Below are 18273 nucleotides of genomic sequence, written 5' to 3'. Positions count from 1 at the left end.
TTTTTATTTATTAGTCTCTTCTCTTAGCTAGCCTAACGCCAACTAAAGAAGAGTTCGTCTTTGTACTTCGTTCTTCGTTCGTCGTGTTCCTCTGTTCCGTAGTGCGTCCACTACAGTTCGTCGGATGCGTCCGTAATGTCCAGATCCGCGTACTTAACCTTGGCAACGACCCTCAATGTCGCTACTTCGGCCCTCCGTCAGTTTTCTTCGTAAACGTGTAGTTCTGCCGGGGGTCGCTTCTCTGTCGACTCCGTCCGCCTTCGTTCTTCGTTCTCAGTTCTTCGTTCGTCACTTACTTACGTGCTTACTCCTCTATCGGGTGCCACAAGCAAGGACAACACACCTCGTGCGTCTGCCTCACTCACTTGTGTTCTGCCCGTCCGATTTCAGAGTGAGTGCTTCTCACTCCTCCTTACGATCGCGTGCCTTTTCCGCCTGCGACTCTTCACGATTCCGTTGTGCACGATCCTGCGCGTCCATCGCACGTTTGTTGGGTTCATTCGACTCTTCACCGGAGCCGTTCATCCACCGGTCTTGCTGGAAGATCTCACCAGCAACCGTCGTATCCACATCGTGCCACACTAACCTGTTACACGCCTTCTTCATTTGTAGAGTCTTCCACGACTCTACCGGCCTGAAAGTACTCCTCGTACTCAGCGACCGACACCCATCGGGATCCGTCGTCGTCATGTTCTCCCCGTGGTCGTTGCCCTTCAGGTCGTAACTCGTACTCCAACACGTATTGTCCGGCCTTGTTGCGTCGTCGTCGTCGTCGGGTTTCCACCAGTCTTGCACTCGACTCGTTCCATCCTTCTTCTCGCGCCATTGCCGTGCTTCGTCGTCTCTTGCCCGTTGTTCCAGTGGCTGCCTGCACTGCTGCCGTCGTTGTTCGTGCAGTCTCCCCTGGCGCCTCGTCATCGTCGCTTTGGGCTTCATACTCGAGTTGCGCGTTCAGATCGGCTGCTGCCTTCGCTAGTAGATCAGATTGTGTATGGTACGTCGTTAAGAAACTCACGTGCGCTATAAATTCTTCTGGTCCGTTGTTCTGATCTTCTCGTCGAACTAGGTAGTTTTCGTAGCCGACTGGTTCTACAATTCGTAGTGGTCCGATCCACAAATGTACTAACTTCGTCGATTTTGGTCCTTTTGGAGGTCGGAACATCCAAACTCGATCTCCTCTTACAAAGTTCCTCGTATTCTTGACTCGTCGGTTATAATACTTAGCTTGTCGTGTTTGCTCCTTTCTCCGGGCTCGTTCTGCACATTCATGGCTATTCTTCATCGCTGTCAACAACTTCCGATGGTATTCCGTCAACGTACCCGCCTCCATCACACTTGTTCTACGCAACAGCTCGTTTGGTGGTCGTAGCCGTCGACCCATCATCAGTTCATTCGGTGAAAGTGCCACCGTGGAGTGCTTGCCGGAGTTGTATGCGTACACAGCGAAGTCTACCCAATTATCCCAATCGTTCTGATCTTCACTCTGCATATACGTACTCACACAATCCTTCCACGTCCTGTGGAATCGTTCCACGAGCCCAATCATCTGTGGTCTGTAAGGTACCGGGTTTATTTGTTGTGCTTGTAGTAATGACACTAGCTGCTCAATCGCTAATCCCGTCAATTCAGGCGCTCCATCAGTTAGTAGTTCTCGAAAGGCTCCAAATTTCAGCACGATGTTCTTCATTATGAATCTTGCGACGTTCTCCGCAGTATGATGCTCCACCGTCGTCGTTACTGCGTATCTAGTCACATACTCAATCGCCGCAATTACATAGCGTTGGCCTCCTCCAGTTTGTGGTAGTGGTCCTGCTACATCTAGCGCCCACCTGTCGCCTACGTCACCGCCGTTCATACTTCGTAATGGTGGCACCACATCTCTCGGTCGCGCCTTCCTACTTCCGCATTCTTGACATCCAGCTACCCATCGTCGAACTTCACGTTGTAAGTCTGGCCAGTAGTATAGTTGAGCGATTCGTGCATACGTGTGGGGTGCTCGCAAATGACCAGCCCATATCGAATCGTGGTTGTCTTTAAACACCAAGGGCCAGAGCTCGGGAGGTAGAACAATTCGTAACCCACTCGGCGTCGTAATTAATACCAACCCGTACTCAGTTTTGACCGTCATGCCCTTGTATTTACCGTCCTTCAACATCTTCTGTACTAGTCGACTTCGTTTCTGTGCTTCTTCAATCGTATCATCAGTAAGCTGTAACGTATCTGTCTCCACAATTCGCCGGGTTCCTTCTCGAATTGGCTCTCGATTTCGTCGTTGACCGCTCTTTTGTGTTCGTACGTTGATGGTGTCTTCCGGCATCGTTGCGTCTCGTGACACTTTGTCATTCTCGGTGGTATTCGTCGTCTCCGTCGTTGCGGGTGGCGTCGTCATCGGCTGTGGTACCCTCGTCGTACGTTTGTCCATTGCCCACGTCACTCGTTGCGGTTTCTTTCTGTGGTTCACTCGTTCTTGGGCGTCATTCTCTCTCGTCTTTAAGCGTTGTTTGCTGTGCTGAGGGGCTGATGGTCCTTGTTCCAGCTCACGTGTTGTTGACCGCATGGTGTCGTGTAGTTTTGTCGGTGTTGGTGTCGTAATACTACTTAGTACTTGTTCTTGCGCTAATTCGGGCTCGTGCATTCCCGTGCTCGTTCTTACAGCGTCGTTCATCGTTTTGGTCGCGTTTTCCAGGCGTCGCTTAGTTGCTCTCGTCATCGGTCGCGTTGCTTCATTCGTCCTTGGTGATCTACGTCGTCGTCGGGTGTGAGCGTCACTGGTAGATGCGTTCTTCTCATCTTGCGTGGATTCGACCTCTTTAGCGTCGTTGGTGGCGTCGTTCTCGGCGTCGTCCTTGGTGTTAGCCGTCGTCTTGGATCCCGCCGTTACTTCACCGCCGTCCTCTGTCGTCGTGTCCTTGGTCGTCGTCGTTGGTACCGTTTCTTCAACTGTGCTGGTGCGCTCGCCTTCTTCAGTTCTCAGTGCCACTTCCTCGTCGTCTGGTGGTACGGCACGTACCGCTACTGCTGCGTCACCCCGAGGTTCTTCATCGTCTACTCCTTGGCGTCGTGCTGGGACTCGTCCCTCTGGTTGTATGTTCTCCCGCGCGTTGGCATTGAGTTCACCACGTGGCTCACTCCGAATCGTCTGGGGAGGTTCCTCTGGCGTCGGGCTCACGTCGTATGTATTACTACCAGTTGTCTCGTCGGCTGTGGTTCGTCGTCTACGTCTCCGTCGTCCAATGGCTGCTAATGTTTTCACAGGTGCTCGACTCAAGGCATCTGCGACGACATTGTTGCTACCAGGGCGATACTGAACATCGAAATCGTACTCTTGAAGTGTAAGCGCCCATCGATGCAACTTGCCCGTTAAGTTACTACTCGTCATTAGCCATTTCAACGCAGCATGATCAGTAATAATAGTGAATTTGCGACCATATAAATAAGGTCGGAAGAGCTTAATTGACCAAACAACTGCGAGACACTCTAGCTCCGTGATCCCATACTTTGCTTCCGTATCGTTGTTCACCTTACTTGCAAAAGCGACTGGCTGCCATCCTCTGCCTTGATATTGCATCAGAACAGCACCAAGCCCAACCGTACTAGCATCTGTAACCACTCGAAATGGAATTCGAAAGTCAGGATACACCAACAGTGGTTTTCTCGTCAAAATCTCTTTCACGTGTTCGAACGCAGCTTCCTGAGCTTCGGACCATTCCCAATCCGCATTCTTCCTAAGTAGTTTAGTCATAGGTGCCATAAGTGCTCCAAAACCTTCCACAAATCTTCGATAATAGCCCGCTAAGTGTACGAATCGTTTAACTTCTGTTGCATCTGTCGGTCGTGGAAAATTGCGTACTGCGTTCACTAATCTGTCCAATGGACGAACTCCTTCAGAACTTAACTCGTGGCCGAGATACTCCATACTCGTCGTTGCAAATCTACACTTTTTCAACTTAAGAGTAAGACCCGCGGTAGCCAAACGCTCCATAACACAAGCTAGCTCTAAAACGTGCCGTTCTATTCCTCCTCGGGTGTAAATCACTATATCATCCAAATACACTAGACATGTGATCCAAGTTAATCCACGTAAAACGGTGTTCATCATTCGTTGGAATGTTGACGGTGCATTTGTGAGTCCAAACGGCATACGGACGAATTGGTACAACCCGCGTTTCGTCGTGAAAGCCGTTTTCTCCTTGTCCTTGGTTGCTACACGAATTTGCCAGTATCCGGAACGTAGATCAAGGGTGGTGAACAGAAGTGCGCCTCCCAAAGCTTCAAGCGTCTCATCAATTCGTGGTAGAGGGTAGACGTCCTTGCGTGTGATCTTATTTAATGCACGATAATCAACGCAAAATCGTATTTCTCCATCTTTCTTTTTAACCAATACTACCGGAAACCCCCAAGCGCCATTTCCTTCTTCGATCACTCCAGCTCCAAGCATCTTACGCACGTTCGACTCTACCACTTCGTCTTCCATCTGCGCTTGGCGTCGTCGTTTGAGCATTATCGGTGCCGCGTCACCGGTATCAATGTGATGTTCTACGTTTAATGCAGTTGCAGGCGGACAATCGCCCGTGTCTTCCACCTGTTTCCGATATACGCGTAGTAGCCGTCTTATCAGTTCTCTCCCACCCTCGTCTTCCAGTCCAATTTGAACTTCATTCTCATTTTCCAACGGTGTTTCACTATCGCCAAGTCCTCGTAGCCAATCACTTAGTTGTTCCCGTCCTAACACTCCGTGCATTTCCAAGACCTCGACATCGTCGTCAAGTGGAATCCACGTCCCCAACTCCTTTCGTGATGGTAACTTCACTCGTCCGTCGCTAGCATTGATCGCTGGTACCCAGGCCTTTCCGTTCTTGACCTTCGTTACAGTTGTAGCTAACATTACGGAGCCCAGTTGCACAGTAGTTATGAATACGCCACGTTCTCCATCACCTGCCGCCACGGCGATCTCAATTGGTGTTACTGTACGACGTCCCAGGTATGTTTTGGTTACCATACGTATCGCAGCTACCCTCACAGTACTCGTTGCTCCACTGGTTCGAAATGGTATCACTACTGTTCGTTCTGCTTCACTGTACTTCAGTTCGTTAGTGCGGAAGTCCATTGTTGCTCCACGTGCTTTGAGGAAGTCGACACCAATTAGAAATTCCTCCAAACACCCCTTAACAATACACGCATCCATCTTTATGACGTCTCCAAAAACCGTCTTCATTTCAAATCGCCATACTCCCAGTACATCTAGTAAGATACCGCCAATACCTTCAACGTAGTCTACGGGTGCATCGTACGACACTAGTTCTCCGTAATTCATCCAGCCCGTGCCAGCAACAGTGTACCTGGCCCCACTGTCTAACTTCACCATCTTCGTGACGCCATCCACCGTCATTCGTGCCGTTGGCAACCCGTCGTCAGCTTCAACTTCGTATTGTGGCTCTTCGTCGTGTTCTTCACCCCCTTCTCGTCGTGTGTGATGTTGTACTAGACGGACTCTCGCGAGTTCATCGCCCGTTCTCTGTTTCTCACCTCGCTGTTGGCACCGGCGTACTTCTAGACGTCGTACGGCTTCATCAGCATGTCCTTGACGTTCACGTCGCTGTTCTTCTTCTGCAATTTGTTGATCCTCGTCTGCTTGAACGGCACTGCGTCGTCGAGCTATCGCGCGCTTGACCCGCTCGCGTTTCTTCTGGTTCCGCACCAGTCTTCGTGCCTGTCGAATCTGGGCGATGTTCTGGTTCACACCGTTGTCACGCTCGTCCGTTAGTACGCCCGTAACCTCCGTCACCACACTGTCCTGCGTGTCCTCCGTACGCTCCAACACTTCTCTTAGGCATGGGTTGGTGCCTTCTTCAGACCGACCATTATTCTCGCCACTTGGCTCTACTACGTCGGCCGAATCGTCTTTCACGTCGTCTTGCATCACCACGCTGCCACTGTGTACATACCGCGTCGTCACCATCGCCGGTCGTACAGTAGCCACGTATCGTGCAGCTCGTTCATCGTCCTGGTCGCTCGATTCGATCATCATCTTCGACCACAACTCTTCCAATTCTTCATCGTAAGTCGTTAGCGTCACATTCGACACTCCGTCATTGTTATCAATCTCCACCTCCGCGTTATCATCGTCGTCTCTTTCTTGTATTCTCACACCGCCTTGGCGTCGTCCTGTTGGTTGTTCGCCACTTGTCGACTCGTGCTCTTGGCGTGTACCACCCATCGTTGTTCTGCCTCTCTCCTTGTGGGGATCCTGTTTATCCGAGCGCCGTAGTCCCCTTACTGCGTCGGCTTCCCGTTTTCCGGCGTCTTCTTGTCCTCTTGACGCTTCTTCAGGTATTCTTGGTTCCTGGCCTTCGCGTCTTCGTCGGTGCAGTCCTTGGCGAAATGACCTAACTGATTGCAAGCATAACACTTCGGACCGTTCGGACACTGCGCCATCCAGTGTCCCAGCTGCCCACATCGTCGACACCCCGGATGACCTGACGACACCTGTACTGCTGGCCTTCGTGTCGACTGCCCACTATTCATCCGTTGTTCAGTGCGTGACTCCGCACGTGGTTCCGTCGTCTGCCGCACAGCTGCCTTCGTTCTCTTCTTCGGTGGTCGCACATCCGATTCGTCACTGCTAGATGGAGTTGGCTCGATTCTCGTCTTGAACGTCCTGGCCGGCTTCTTCGCGTCCTTCGGTTTGCGCAATTGCTGGTCCTCGGGAGAGCGCTTCCTGGCGTTCTTCTTGGGTTCATACCAGAATTGTCCGTTCCAAACGCGTCCTGATGGTACATCCCACGTACCCGAGTACTTATTCCAAACTCCACGAGGGTTAGTGAAAAGTGCTACCACTCCACCATCACCATCCGTCGTCGTCGTACCGTTCAAACCTGCTGCCATCAGCTCCGTTGATAGCCCGGTTCCACCAATCCCCGGAATCACAAGTGTTTGACCCGTCGTACCATCCACAGGAACTAAGTACGGGCTTGGCGCCGTCGCCCACGGTTGTCCAATATTCATCATCCCTAGAGCAACATTATCCATAGGATCATCAATTTCATTTGCCTTATCGACGGCTTCTTCTAGAGTCCTTGGCTTGGGTCGTTGCTTGACTAGTTTCTTCGTCGTCTTGTCAAGGCTTCTACAGAACTGTGCTAACAACACGCGTTCACTAACCTTGTTCCTTCCCACTACGTCACGAAGCGCTGCTGCAAAGTCAGCATAAGTCTCTCCAGGCATCATACGACGCATATTGACCCTCCACTCGGCAGCGGATTTATCCAACTTTTCTCCATATCTACGTAACAGCGCCTTCTTCAAATTGGTCCACGTACGATCACGCTTGGGTAATCTCCTGTTCATATTAACCCACCAACGCGCCGCATTATCCATGAGCTTATTACCTAAAATGAAATACAGGGCGTGGTCAGACCACTTGCCACGTCCCGATTCCGCTGCGCCTTTCAATGCCAAGTCTACGCGATCGATCCAGGTCGAGACCGAAACTTTAGGAGATGGAGTGTAAGTCGGTAATTCCAAGTCTTTAACGCTTCTCTTTCGGCTTTGTTTTCTTCGTTCATGTCGTTCTCGTTGTACGTGTCGTTCATGATGGCCGCGTCGTCGTCGTTGACCTCGTCGCCGTCGTCGACCTCGATGCCTTTCTGATTCACTACCGGAGTCGCTGCTGCTACTGCTCGGGTCCTGGCTGTCGCTGGAGTCGTTGTCACTGCTGTCGGGTCCATCGTTCGCATCATCGTCGGACTCCGCGTCGTCGTCACTGTCCTCGTTGCTGCTCTCGCTTGGACTGTCGTCACCGCCATCGTCCGAAGCACCACTGGAGCTGCTGCTTTCTCTCGAAGATGACCCGTCATGTGGACGCCTCCGCCGTGATGGTCGTTGTGGTTCCGGCTGCAACCTTGCTACCATCGTTGCTAAGTCTTTTATGGCCGTGGCCATAGCCTCCATCTCTCCACCGTTGTTCGCCACTCCTTCGTTATCGGTTGCACCAGCAGCCCTTACACTAGAGCGTGGACTTCCTTCACTAGCTAGTGCTCCACCGGCATTGCTCCCGGCTTGATCATCCTCTCGCACCCGTGGTACCCGTGGAACACCTCGTCGGCGTTTCCCTTCAGCTGATCGTCGGCGTTCACCGTCACGTCCACTGCCAGCAGTCGCCTTCAACTCGGCCACCGTCTCTTTGAGTTGCTGCAGCGTCGATGCCATCGTCTTAACGTCCTCCGCTTCCACGTGTGATATCTCGTCGTGTTTGCTCTTCTTATCTTCGTCATCGTGATTTCCCACTGGTGGGTGTAGCGAGACCTCCTGGTCCTGGTGGTCGGTCGTCTCTTTTGTTTCTGGTGCGTCACCCCCCTGTCGTCGGGTCACTCTTACCGCACGTGATCTCAGAATGGGCCTCCTTACCGCTCGTCCTTCTTGGCTCCGTGTCACAGGACGTCCGGTGTCCGAATCTGTGCTACTTGGCGAATCTTCGTCACCTGGCTTCCGTATCCGTCGAGCCTTCTGCGCTCTCTTACTCATCGTAGTTGTCGTCGTTGTACTCGTAACCATCTCCAATCAAATCTTCGTTTCCTTCAATAGTTTCTTTTAGTTGGCCTCGTCGTTTCTTTCAAGAAGGCCCCTGTGTTTCTTTCAATAGGGCTTGTATTTCTTTTGGTAGGCCTCGTCGTTTCTTTCAATAGGGCTTGTGTTTCTTTTGGTAGGCCTCGTCGTTTCTTTCAATAGGGCCCCTGTATGACCACCATGTAACGAATCCACTTATCTTGCTCGGTTCGTGGAGCAGATCGTACTCGCGTGTGTGCTTCCTGCGAGTGTCCTGGGTTCGTCGGGTTACTGAACTTCAACACACTGCTGGCCAACAGGTTTCAAGCTGATCCCTGTGCCGGAACGTCGCCGTCCCTACTTTTTATTTATTAGTCTCTTCTCTTAGCTAGCCTAACGCCAACTAAAGAAGAGTTCGTCTTTGTACTTCGTTCTTCGTTCGTCGTGTTCCTCTGTTCCGTAGTGCGTCCACTACAGTTCGTCGGATGCGTCCGTAATGTCCAGATCCGCGTACTTAACCTTGGCAACGACCCTCAATGTCGCTACTTCGGCCCTCCGTCAGTTTTCTTCGTAAACGTGTAGTTCTGCCGGGGGTCGCTTCTCTGTCGACTCCGTCCGCCTTCGTTCTTCGTTCTCAGTTCTTCGTTCGTCACTTACTTACGTGCTCACTCCTCTATCGGGTGCCACAAGCAAGGACAACACACCTCGTGCGTCTGCCTCACTCACTTGTGTTCTGCCCGTCCGATTTCAGAGTGAGTGCTTCTCACTCCTCCTTACGATCGCGTGCCTTTTCCGCCTGCGACTCTTCACGATTCCGTTGTGCACGATCCTGCACGTCCATCGCACGTTTGTTGGGTTCATTCGACTCTTCACCGGAGCCGTTCATCCACCGGTCTTGCTGGAAGATCTCACCAGCAACCGTCGTATCCACATCGTGCCACACTAACCTGTTATAGTATGTTGTCGAAGCTTTGTCCAAGTTCATACCGAAGAGCCAGTTAGTTACCTGTGCTTTTCAAAGCGATGGAGAAGGATCCCAAGTTAAAAAGTTTTGGAGAAGCTTTGATGAAGACAGTTTAGGTTCTCTTGGACGTCTGGAAGAGGAAGGTACCAAATTTGCTCATGACTTCTGAAATATTTTAGTGATTGTGGTACTCCTGAGCTTGGTTGAATTGTCGTCATTAAAGCGTTTTAATGCAGCGTGACAGAGTACTTTGAATAAGACATATTATGTCGTTGTGCGGTCCAAATTCTATATCAACACAAAGAGGCAACACAAATATGCCAGCACATTAACATTACACTTACGTACGTAGGTTATGACATTTACATTTTACTACTGACCCAGACGAATGGGTCAATGAAGGATGGCTTATAGTGACAGAAGAAGAGGACTCCAATGTAATGGAGTCTTTCTTGGCTGGCAGTATCAGATTCTCAACTCAAGGCACTTGAAAGGGAAATGCTGTCAATGCACTCATGGATGGTTTAGATGCGCTTGAGAACCAGGTGTACCCCGCGCGGACATATCTGAGGATTGAAAGTACGGATAAACCCCTTCCACGCTATCACAATATGCATCGGTTCAAACAGGATGAAGCACAAGCACAAAGTGTTCATGCGCAGGATACAACGGACCTAGACAAGATGCTACGAAGTTTCTCTGTAGTACATTGGACATCACCAACCAAACGGAATACAGAGGTTGTCTGGCTTCTGAAAGAAAAAAAAAACCAGAGCTCCAGCAAATACGACCTTCGCTTGGGCAAGGTCCTCCAACATGGTCCTCTTCATGAGTACAAACAACAGAATGCGCCGCCCAACCAGCCGCAAGTGTTAAGTAACGACATCAAGTCACGTATTGCATATTACAAGGCTTCTGTAGGGGGGAGGGGGGGGGGCACGTAAAAGTCAAATTGAAGCCAATTATCATCACCATCAGGTTATGACATTTCGGGAATAAATGCTGTTTCTCGAGAGATTTCCGCGGGGATCACTACCGAAGAAAATGTTTTTGAGATCTCCAAGTAGATAAACCATAGCAAGAGAATTCCGTACTTTCTGATCATGTCCAAGTGAAGCCCTCTCGCACGATGTTAAGTGTTGGCCGCAAAGTATTTCCTTTTAACGGCTTACTTTTCAGTTTGAAAAAAAACGATATTTGTCGAATAATTTTCACTATTTAATAGTAAGAGGTTTATCCTCATGATACTACAGCAACCCAATCGTCAGCGAAGCAGCGTACAAAGTTATCGTTGATCTCGACACTTGTACAGAAAATACTTAGAAACATTGCAAAATGTTAAGTAGTAGAAGTATTAAATTCTCATGTTTTTTTCTGGTAAAAGAGGGAATGCTGACGTCATTTCTCGTACTGTAGCTAACACTTTTACGCAAATGCCTTAGGATCAAAAAGCTAATGGGTGTTATTGGCACATTCGAGACAGCACTTGTCGTACTAACTTGGCTCTACTTTGCGGCCTGTTTCTGCTGCTGCTTTTGAATCCACAGCTCAATCTTCGTCTTGAGATCCGTATTCGGCTGCAATTGATCCATAGTCAGAGGGACGCGAGTGAACGGGTCGCTCTGGTCATTCATCAAGTGCTGTGTAATACACGAACGGTCCATCGTGTACCCACTGGGTAGCAACACCGGGTCTTTCATCAACGTGAACACCAACGGGTCCAGGAATTCTTCAGGGATATCTCCCAGAGTTTCTTCCAGATTAGCAGCGCCCTCCGCAGCCTTCTCAACCTCCACAACAAACGTCTCAAACTTCTGGACGTCACCTGGTTCTAACAACTGAGTACGGGCCACAATATGGGCACATTTGCGGAATACTGGGCCGTCATAGAATCCATTGGTGGCCACAGCCTCCAGGAAGCTCGGGTAGTGGGCGAAGTGCAGCAAAGTCTCCACAATCTCCTTGAGCATAACTTTGGGGCGGAACTTGTACTGTTCCGGATTGTTCACCTTCAGCTCCACACCACGAGGTCCCGCCAGCTTGACAATCACGCTGTTCAACATAGAAACCAGACGGTCTTCAAGCTCCGGCATCTTAACGAAAGGCTCCTGGATCTCCGACGTCAAGTACGACATCATGTGGATTGTCTCGTTGGCCAATTGCAGACTGGACGTGACGGTGCGCTCTTTGTCAGACAGCAAACTCTGCTTCTGTTCACGCACAGCTTCATCCAGCGCCATCCACCTGGCAACATCCTGCATCTCTTCTTGCAGCACCTTAATCTCCGGCAACGCAATAAGCGCATCGGTAACCAGACTGTTAATGTGGTTCATCAGTCCATGGGCGAACTTGACAAAGTTCTCTCGGTCTTCAGAGATACGCAGGAACGCTGGTTTATGGCCATCCAACTTCCACAGATACTTGAGCAGACACGCAATGTTGTAGCGATGCTCTAGCTTCTCATAGAAGCCAGTGTGTTCCACATCTCCGTACAATGCCAATAGACACGGAGCAAGGTGCCTCTGTGCTAGTGAGTCCGTTCTTAAAAGCTCCACTCCGAAGGCAGTTCCTGCAGTTTCGCGCTCTTCTGACTCCTCTGACGGCAAGAAGATGTGGAAGAGAACTTCGCTCATCTTGGCTCGTAAGTGAGGACTGTGTACGTATCCCGGACTGGACAGGAAGATGAGAATCATCCTCAATAGCTCCTTCAACTCGAACGCATTCAACGCCTTGGGTTGCAGTCGCGCGATAAATTTTAGGACAGAGCTCAAGTCATCGACCAAATGCTCTGGAATGTACTTGAGGACAGCGTTTGTCTTCGAATCAGGTGCAGATAATGGTAACTCGAGAGAGCTCTGGTCGAATACAATACATCCAGTACAAATGGAGTTAACAACAGCACACGTGAGCAGCGAGAAGCGGATCATTTCGTGCAAGAAGTCCGGGTGTAGCAGCTCAGCGTCCATAATCATCTTTGCTGCGGCCATCTGGTCGAAATGAGCCTTCAGACGAGGATCTGCGTTCGGTGCATTCATTCGACTCTGGAAGTACGAGAGTTGGCGAAGCAGACGCATATACTGGCCCATCATGCCTACAGGTCCAAGGTGCATCGCCCGAGCTGTGATGAAATAGCAACGCGTGATGAAGTTGAAGTCGGAAGAGCTCAACGTCTGTCGATCGTCCTGCTGAGACGCACCAGAGCCTACCAGCCTAGTCTCGTCGAAAGGGAATAACGGGTTCTGCGTCGTCAAGTAGTCCGACTTAATCAGCTGAGCTTTCTTCGAGTTCGGAACTAGGAATGGACCACACAGCTTCAGTAAAACCATCGTCAGGTTCACAAACATACCGTTTGTAGCCGTGATGTTCACGTCCGGGTTCTCCTTAGCACGCTCAGCATTCAACTGCATCGCCTGCTCCAGCCATGCCAACACCTGTTCACGAGCAGAGCCTCCAGCCTTCAATAACAACGTGAAAATATCCGACACGGCGGTCTGCACACTGTCCAGCTTGTTCCGAATGGTCAGAATCGAGTTCTCCACGTCGTTCTTGGTGCGTTTCGTGATGTTCGTGAACATTTGAGTGATCACGGGGTCCTGATTACAGCTAAAACGTAGCAGAATCCCCAATGCAGTGGCATCCTGAAGCCGACGACCGGTCATCGGCGCACCTGGAGTCAACAAGAACCCTGGAATCTGAGTGAACGCCGTAGCCAAGGCTTTGTTACGACAAAGCACAGTCAAAATGTACATGTTGTTGTAGAAATTCGACATGAGCGACGGCGGGTTGATCAGGAACAGTTCGGACAGTAATTTCTGGAAAATCGGCCCAAAAATCGTCAATGTCGCGCCATTTTCTTCCAATATCGTCACAATACCGTCCACAAACTCCGGTGTCTGAGCATTGGCCTGCAATCTCACAATTTTCTCCAATGCATCGGTATTAATCGTCCCTGCTTCGAACGGGAAGATCTCTGGGTCTGTCAACGCGGTGGCACTGTAGTTAATACACATCTCCCGGATGCTGTCCAGACACTCCTGTGCCTCCTGCTTCTTGTCTGCTGGGAGTCTTAGAAATGAGGATTGCAGCTTCTGAGTCTCGTCCCGACAGCGATAAAAAACCTGCTCCAGATAGGCCACAGCAGCCAATGGATGTTGAGCTCCTCCTGGAAGATCGGTGGGGTTCATGATGACTCGAGAGTAGAGAACTTCACTGGCATTGGCAGGTGATAATAGGGTGTCCTGGGCTTCGTCTGGAGCTGAGAACTGCGGTAGTAGCAATAGTTCAGCACTGCTATTGGCTGGAGACAGAGTTACGTGTAGAACACGCTGTAACATGTCGTTGATGTAAACGTCGGGGGTTAGTCCTTGCTTCTTGGGCTTTTTAGGTTCCTTTAGTGGTGCTACGGGTGCTGGGGCGGGCGTTACAGCCTCGACACGCTGCTTCTTGTCTACCTGAGGAGATGAAGCATCCGGATTGGACATAATGACGTCATCTTTCGGGCTTGCTGTGTTTTGATTGGCAGAAACTGTTTCTTGAGCAGCTTGTTGCTGCTCCTGCAGCTTCTGCAGCCGCTTGCGGCGGATCTCGTCGGCTGTCGCAGGTGCGGATCCGTCCGAGAGCGTGTTGCCACCCGTCTGGAATCCCTCCTCCTTGCTCTCTTCGTCGCCCTCGCTCTTGCCTTGCAGCCACGCGCTCACCCAGCCCGACATCTTTGCCTCAACCTTCTAGTCACGATCCAGATTCCAATTGGCTAAATTATCTTCTGATGCAACACAATGGACGCCACACTATCTCGTGTCAGCCACATGAAACTACGACAGCCTCAACATTTGGCTACACTTTCATGATGCTGGGACGACTGTCGTCGGTGCTGCTGCGTCGCCAATACACTCGCCGTTGTGTTTCGTTTGGTGCATTTTCCACATCAGCTAGCAAGAACAGCTCACCCACTTCCGATGTGTGGCTGTCTCGCGTCCATACGACCAAATCCCAGCGAGATATGGAGGAATTAGGTGAATGGCTGGCTCGAGATCGACAGGTAGGCGACGTGCTCTTCCTGCACGGAGACTTGGGCTGCGGTAAAACTTGTCTAGCCCGTGGGTTCATTCAGTCGTATACAGGGCAGAAAGACCTAGCTGTAACGTCGCCCACATATCTGCTGGTGAACACATACGACGAGGTTGCAGAGCTACCCACTGTCTACCATGTTGATCTCTACCGCTTGGACGCTGTAACGGAACAAGACGCAGTGGCTCTGGGACTAGCTGAGGCCTTTGAACGAGGTGTCACACTAGTGGAGTGGCCCGAGCGCTTCGACGAGAAGAGTATCCCGACTGAGAGACTGAACGTGAGGATCTCGTACGATGAAGAGGACCCCGAGATCCGTCACGTGGAGCTACAACCCATAGGCGAACGATGGATGAAGCTCTTTAATGACGACATTAAAGAATGAACTTGAATTGTATGCACTGCTGGTGAGCTAGACACTATGTGGGCTCCTGGTTAGACTGTTGTTGCGGTGACAGTGTTGGAAGGCACAGAAGTCCCAGTGTTAATGGATAAAAGAAGCTGCCGGATATCATCGGCACTTGCAGTGGGGGTAGAGCGATAATTTTCTTTTTGCTGAGCCAGGAAGCACTTGAAATCGTGTCGTGAAATGATACCGGAGCGAGTGGAACATGTCGACGATGCGACTGTAGCGAACGAAATTTCGCTGCGGCAGTCGGCGTGTTCGTCTTCGTCGCGATCGTCTCCTACGATAACAACCGACGGACATTCATGGAGTAAACGGAGCTCCTGTTCCACTCGACTGAGTCGCTGTCTCTGCAGTCGCTCTCGCTTCGTCTCTTGAATGATATTCTCTTTAACAGGGTGACTAGTGCCTCCAGTTGACCGTAAAGCTTCATCCACTGGTCCTTCTTGTAACTCATCGATACCAATTAGTGGATACGCACTGCTATTAGTCGCAATGAGCTCTTCGATTGCTTTCTTTTCCTCCTCAGTCATTGTGAACTCGTTGCATTGCTGAGGTGGCGTAGTAACTTCTGGTCTGCCGTTATCTTCATTAGGAGAGTCAATTGTCTCGTCACGCAGCAGTTTCTCCAGTCTCTCCTCTTCTTCTTTCGTCATGTTGGCCTTCATGCCGTTGGCCACCACCTGCTTGTTACGTTCAATGAAATTGTGGCTTTTCTTGGCTCCAGTTGAGACTTCATCGTCGTTTGAGTGTTTGTTGCTAGTGCTACTGCGACTAGTTTCACCTCCATTGGACACAGTGCTTGGCTGAATACTCTGTGTCTGGGTCACAAATGTTCGGTTTGACGAACTGCTGGCAGTATCTTTGGATTGCGATGGAGATTTCGCCTTCTTCTGCTTCCTAGGTACGACATTTGAGTAAAGGTTATTACCCAATTTCTCCTCCAGAATAGTGTCCAACTGACGAATGCGGGCCATCTTAAGCGCAATCTTGGCTGCTAAGCTGCTCTTCCCTTCTGGGTCTACGTCTTCAATGATTCCCTGGAATGTATTACGGTAAGAAATGGCGCAATTTCTTCAAAATTTAAAACACTTACAAATGCTTGCTGTTTGGACAAGCCTGCTTCGATGAGGACGCGTGACCAGCTCTGCCGTGTGTGTTTCCCCTCCTGGGACGTTGATTCTTCCTCGCTGACATCTTTTTGGGTCATAAGAGACACAATTTGCTGGTAATTCTTTGGGTATTCAACCAGGTGCTCGCCATCTTCGTCTGTAAGCGAACAGAGTGAACTCACATACGACTCGAGTTCTTTGCGAATACGTTGTCGGTTTGCCTCGTCGCTCAGCAATTGCTTTCTGTTTGCCAAGGCGTGTTTGTATGCGTCATCGTCGTCGTCCAGATTTGCTTCAATATTGATCAAAAGAGGCCCAGCTACGTCAGAGGATTCATCCTCAATCTCCTCTGGATCGTGTTTTTTTGCGTCGCTACTTTGTTCCCGTTCCAGCTCTGCTGAGTTCGAGGCGCTAGCATTGTTTGTGCTCGAAAGATTGTCGCCATCTTCAAGGGTGTCAAGGTTATCTCTTAGACTGTGAGGGGCGTCTGCATCTACTCCCTCGTGGCTTATAGTTGCTCCTACAGTTGAGGAAGCGCTAATGACGTCGCTGCTCCGAGGAAGACTATCCTCTGTCGATGTATCTGTATCCTCGATGGGGCTCAAACGTGGCGGTGAGTCGGGTAAGCGAGTCAGTGTCGATGGAGGTTGTGCCATCGATTGCCTCGAAGCACTTCGCTCTTGAGCCCCATTGTGACCAGGACTGGGCAGGAGTCGCTGGATGCGCGGCTTCTGTAAGCCCAGAGTAAAGCAACGTTAGCATGAGTAAATTTAAAGCTAAACTGAACAGTTAAGCATCTGTACCGGAGTAGTGTTAGGCCGACGTGGCTGGCTGTCTTGCGCGTTAGCCCCAAATTGAAGCGAACGTGCTACAAGTGATGATTGATTCTGGGAGTTCGAGTTGGATCGCCTTCCTTCCGAGCGTGGGCGTTGCATTGTTGTGTTGAATCCGACAATAATATGGAGCAAGAAGTTTCAAGAAGGAAGGTAGGGTTTATCGGACTTCCACAAATAACGCTGACGGATCTTACATTATTTTCGCTACAAAACTCAATGATATTTACTTGTTGCTTGGGAAGTTCCTAGTCTCTCTGACCACTGAAGCGGTGGTATTTCCAGCCATTGTACTTCTTGATGAAAATCTGGAGGTATTTGTAGTTCTTGTGGGATGTCATCGCCTCGCCCGCCTCGGGGATTTTGAACTGCTGGCGAACAAATGTAGGATTCTTTCCTTTTTGAAACCACACTTCTAGCTTCGCTCTTTTTGTAGCGTCACTCCTCAGTTTCTTCAAAGCGTCAATCCACTGTGCCCTTTCTTCCGCTTCCTCGTCCACTGAGTTCTCTTCATTCTCCGGTTGACGCTTCCTCAGAAATCGCTTGTCAGTGTTGTCGCTCTGCTCTGCAGTTAGCAAGCGGGAGCGTTCCGTAAACGTAAATGTCGAGACCTTGCCTGCGATACCCTGAATAGCGTTAAGCTGGACAGTTGCGATGGCGATAAGGACGATGTGGAACACGCGCATGGTTTGTCTTGAGTGGGGTCCGTGTTTAATTAAGCTTGCAAGTTACAAAATGAAATCTGCATGTAGCCTACGGAAGGAAGAGCGATAACACATCACTAAAGTTATCTCTCGAATTCAAATCCTTTTGACAATATTCAACTATTATATAGCTGGTCACTGCAATGGTGAGGCCCTCGCCTTTGCAGTGATCAGGGAGAGGAGAGTGTGAGTCTCATACTACTTATAAAAGTGTAAAAAAAATCGTGCTTCAACAAAATGTAAACGACTGTAAAGTGTGTGCATACCGGTACCTGATTGGAGAGCACATGTAACGCCTAAAAGGACCGACACCAACGCAAGCGTTGTCTATTGTACATCTACAAACGTATTGAGTACGGCTGCCTATCGCGAGATCCCACCTCATGCTATGTGGTAGGATCTCATAGTACTTATAAAAGTATAAAATGTCGTGCTTCAAAAACATGAAAATAACTGTAAAGTGTGTGATACCTGACTGGAGATTCAATAACGCCAAATGTGTATACATGTGCAACGGCGTGCGCTGGTCGTTGTATAAACCATACCAAAATTTATCCGACTTCCGACGTTTCCGACGCTGTGTGTGGATTTGTATGTAATACAAAAGCAAGTATATTAACAGAAGAAAGTATGGTCATACAAT

General features: G+C 50.0%; 6 protein-coding genes across 6 annotated transcripts; 1 reads left to right on the top strand and 5 right to left on the bottom strand.

Annotated features, from left to right (window-relative positions):
• Window positions 1-6273: 6273 nt before the first annotated feature.
• Window positions 6274-8553, bottom strand: PPTG_05647 (hypothetical protein; the record flags this gene model as incomplete). The annotated part of the gene is made up of 1 exon (XM_008899247.1): window positions 6274-8553. The coding sequence occupies one exon, from the start codon at window positions 8551-8553 to the stop codon at window positions 6274-6276; it is 2280 nt and encodes a 759-aa protein (XP_008897495.1).
• A 462-nt stretch (window positions 8554-9015) lies between these two features.
• PPTG_05646 (hypothetical protein) lies at window positions 9016-9668 on the bottom strand (the record flags this gene model as incomplete). The annotated part of the gene is made up of 3 exons (XM_008899246.1): window positions 9016-9076; window positions 9312-9555; window positions 9656-9668. The coding sequence occupies 3 exons, from the start codon at window positions 9666-9668 to the stop codon at window positions 9016-9018; spliced, it is 318 nt and encodes a 105-aa protein (XP_008897494.1).
• Window positions 9669-10845: 1177 nt separating this feature from the next.
• PPTG_05645 (hypothetical protein) lies at window positions 10846-14272 on the bottom strand. Its single transcript, XM_008899245.1, has one exon. It carries the CDS (start codon window positions 14215-14217, stop codon window positions 11014-11016), a length of 3204 nt encoding a protein of 1067 aa, XP_008897493.1. The 5' UTR covers window positions 14218-14272; the 3' UTR covers window positions 10846-11013.
• Window positions 14192-15182, top strand: PPTG_05644 (YjeE family ATPase). Its single transcript, XM_008899244.1, has one exon. The coding sequence runs from the start codon at window positions 14274-14276 to the stop codon at window positions 14958-14960; it is 687 nt and encodes a 228-aa protein (XP_008897492.1). The 5' UTR covers window positions 14192-14273; the 3' UTR covers window positions 14961-15182.
• PPTG_05643 (hypothetical protein) lies at window positions 14935-17028 on the bottom strand (the record flags this gene model as incomplete). The annotated part of the gene is made up of 3 exons (XM_008899243.1): window positions 14935-16021; window positions 16078-16824; window positions 16897-17028. The coding sequence occupies 3 exons, from the start codon at window positions 17026-17028 to the stop codon at window positions 15011-15013; spliced, it is 1890 nt and encodes a 629-aa protein (XP_008897491.1). The 3' UTR covers window positions 14935-15010.
• A 146-nt stretch (window positions 17029-17174) lies between these two features.
• PPTG_05642 (hypothetical protein) lies at window positions 17175-17612 on the bottom strand (the record flags this gene model as incomplete). Its single annotated transcript, XM_008899242.1, has 1 exon — window positions 17175-17612. One exon carries the CDS (start codon window positions 17610-17612, stop codon window positions 17175-17177), a length of 438 nt encoding a protein of 145 aa, XP_008897490.1.
• Window positions 17613-18273: the final 661 nt, after the last annotated feature.

The sequence above is a fragment of the Phytophthora parasitica genome (assembly GCF_000247585.1).
Source record: "Phytophthora parasitica INRA-310 unplaced genomic scaffold supercont2.7, whole genome shotgun sequence".
In the NCBI taxonomy this organism is placed as follows: domain Eukaryota; phylum Oomycota; class Peronosporomycetes; order Peronosporales; family Peronosporaceae; genus Phytophthora; species Phytophthora nicotianae.
The sequence above is the reverse complement of the archived record's forward strand: the minus strand, read 5'-3'. Positions and strand labels throughout refer to the sequence as shown.

Coding starts and splice junctions, on each gene's coding strand:
- PPTG_05645 (XM_008899245.1), bottom strand. CDS start 14,217: ATGTCGGGCTGGGTGAGCGCGTGGCTGCAAGGCAAGAGCGAGGGCGAC.
- PPTG_05644 (XM_008899244.1), top strand. CDS start 14,274: ATGCAACACAATGGACGCCACACTATCTCGTGTCAGCCACATGAAACT.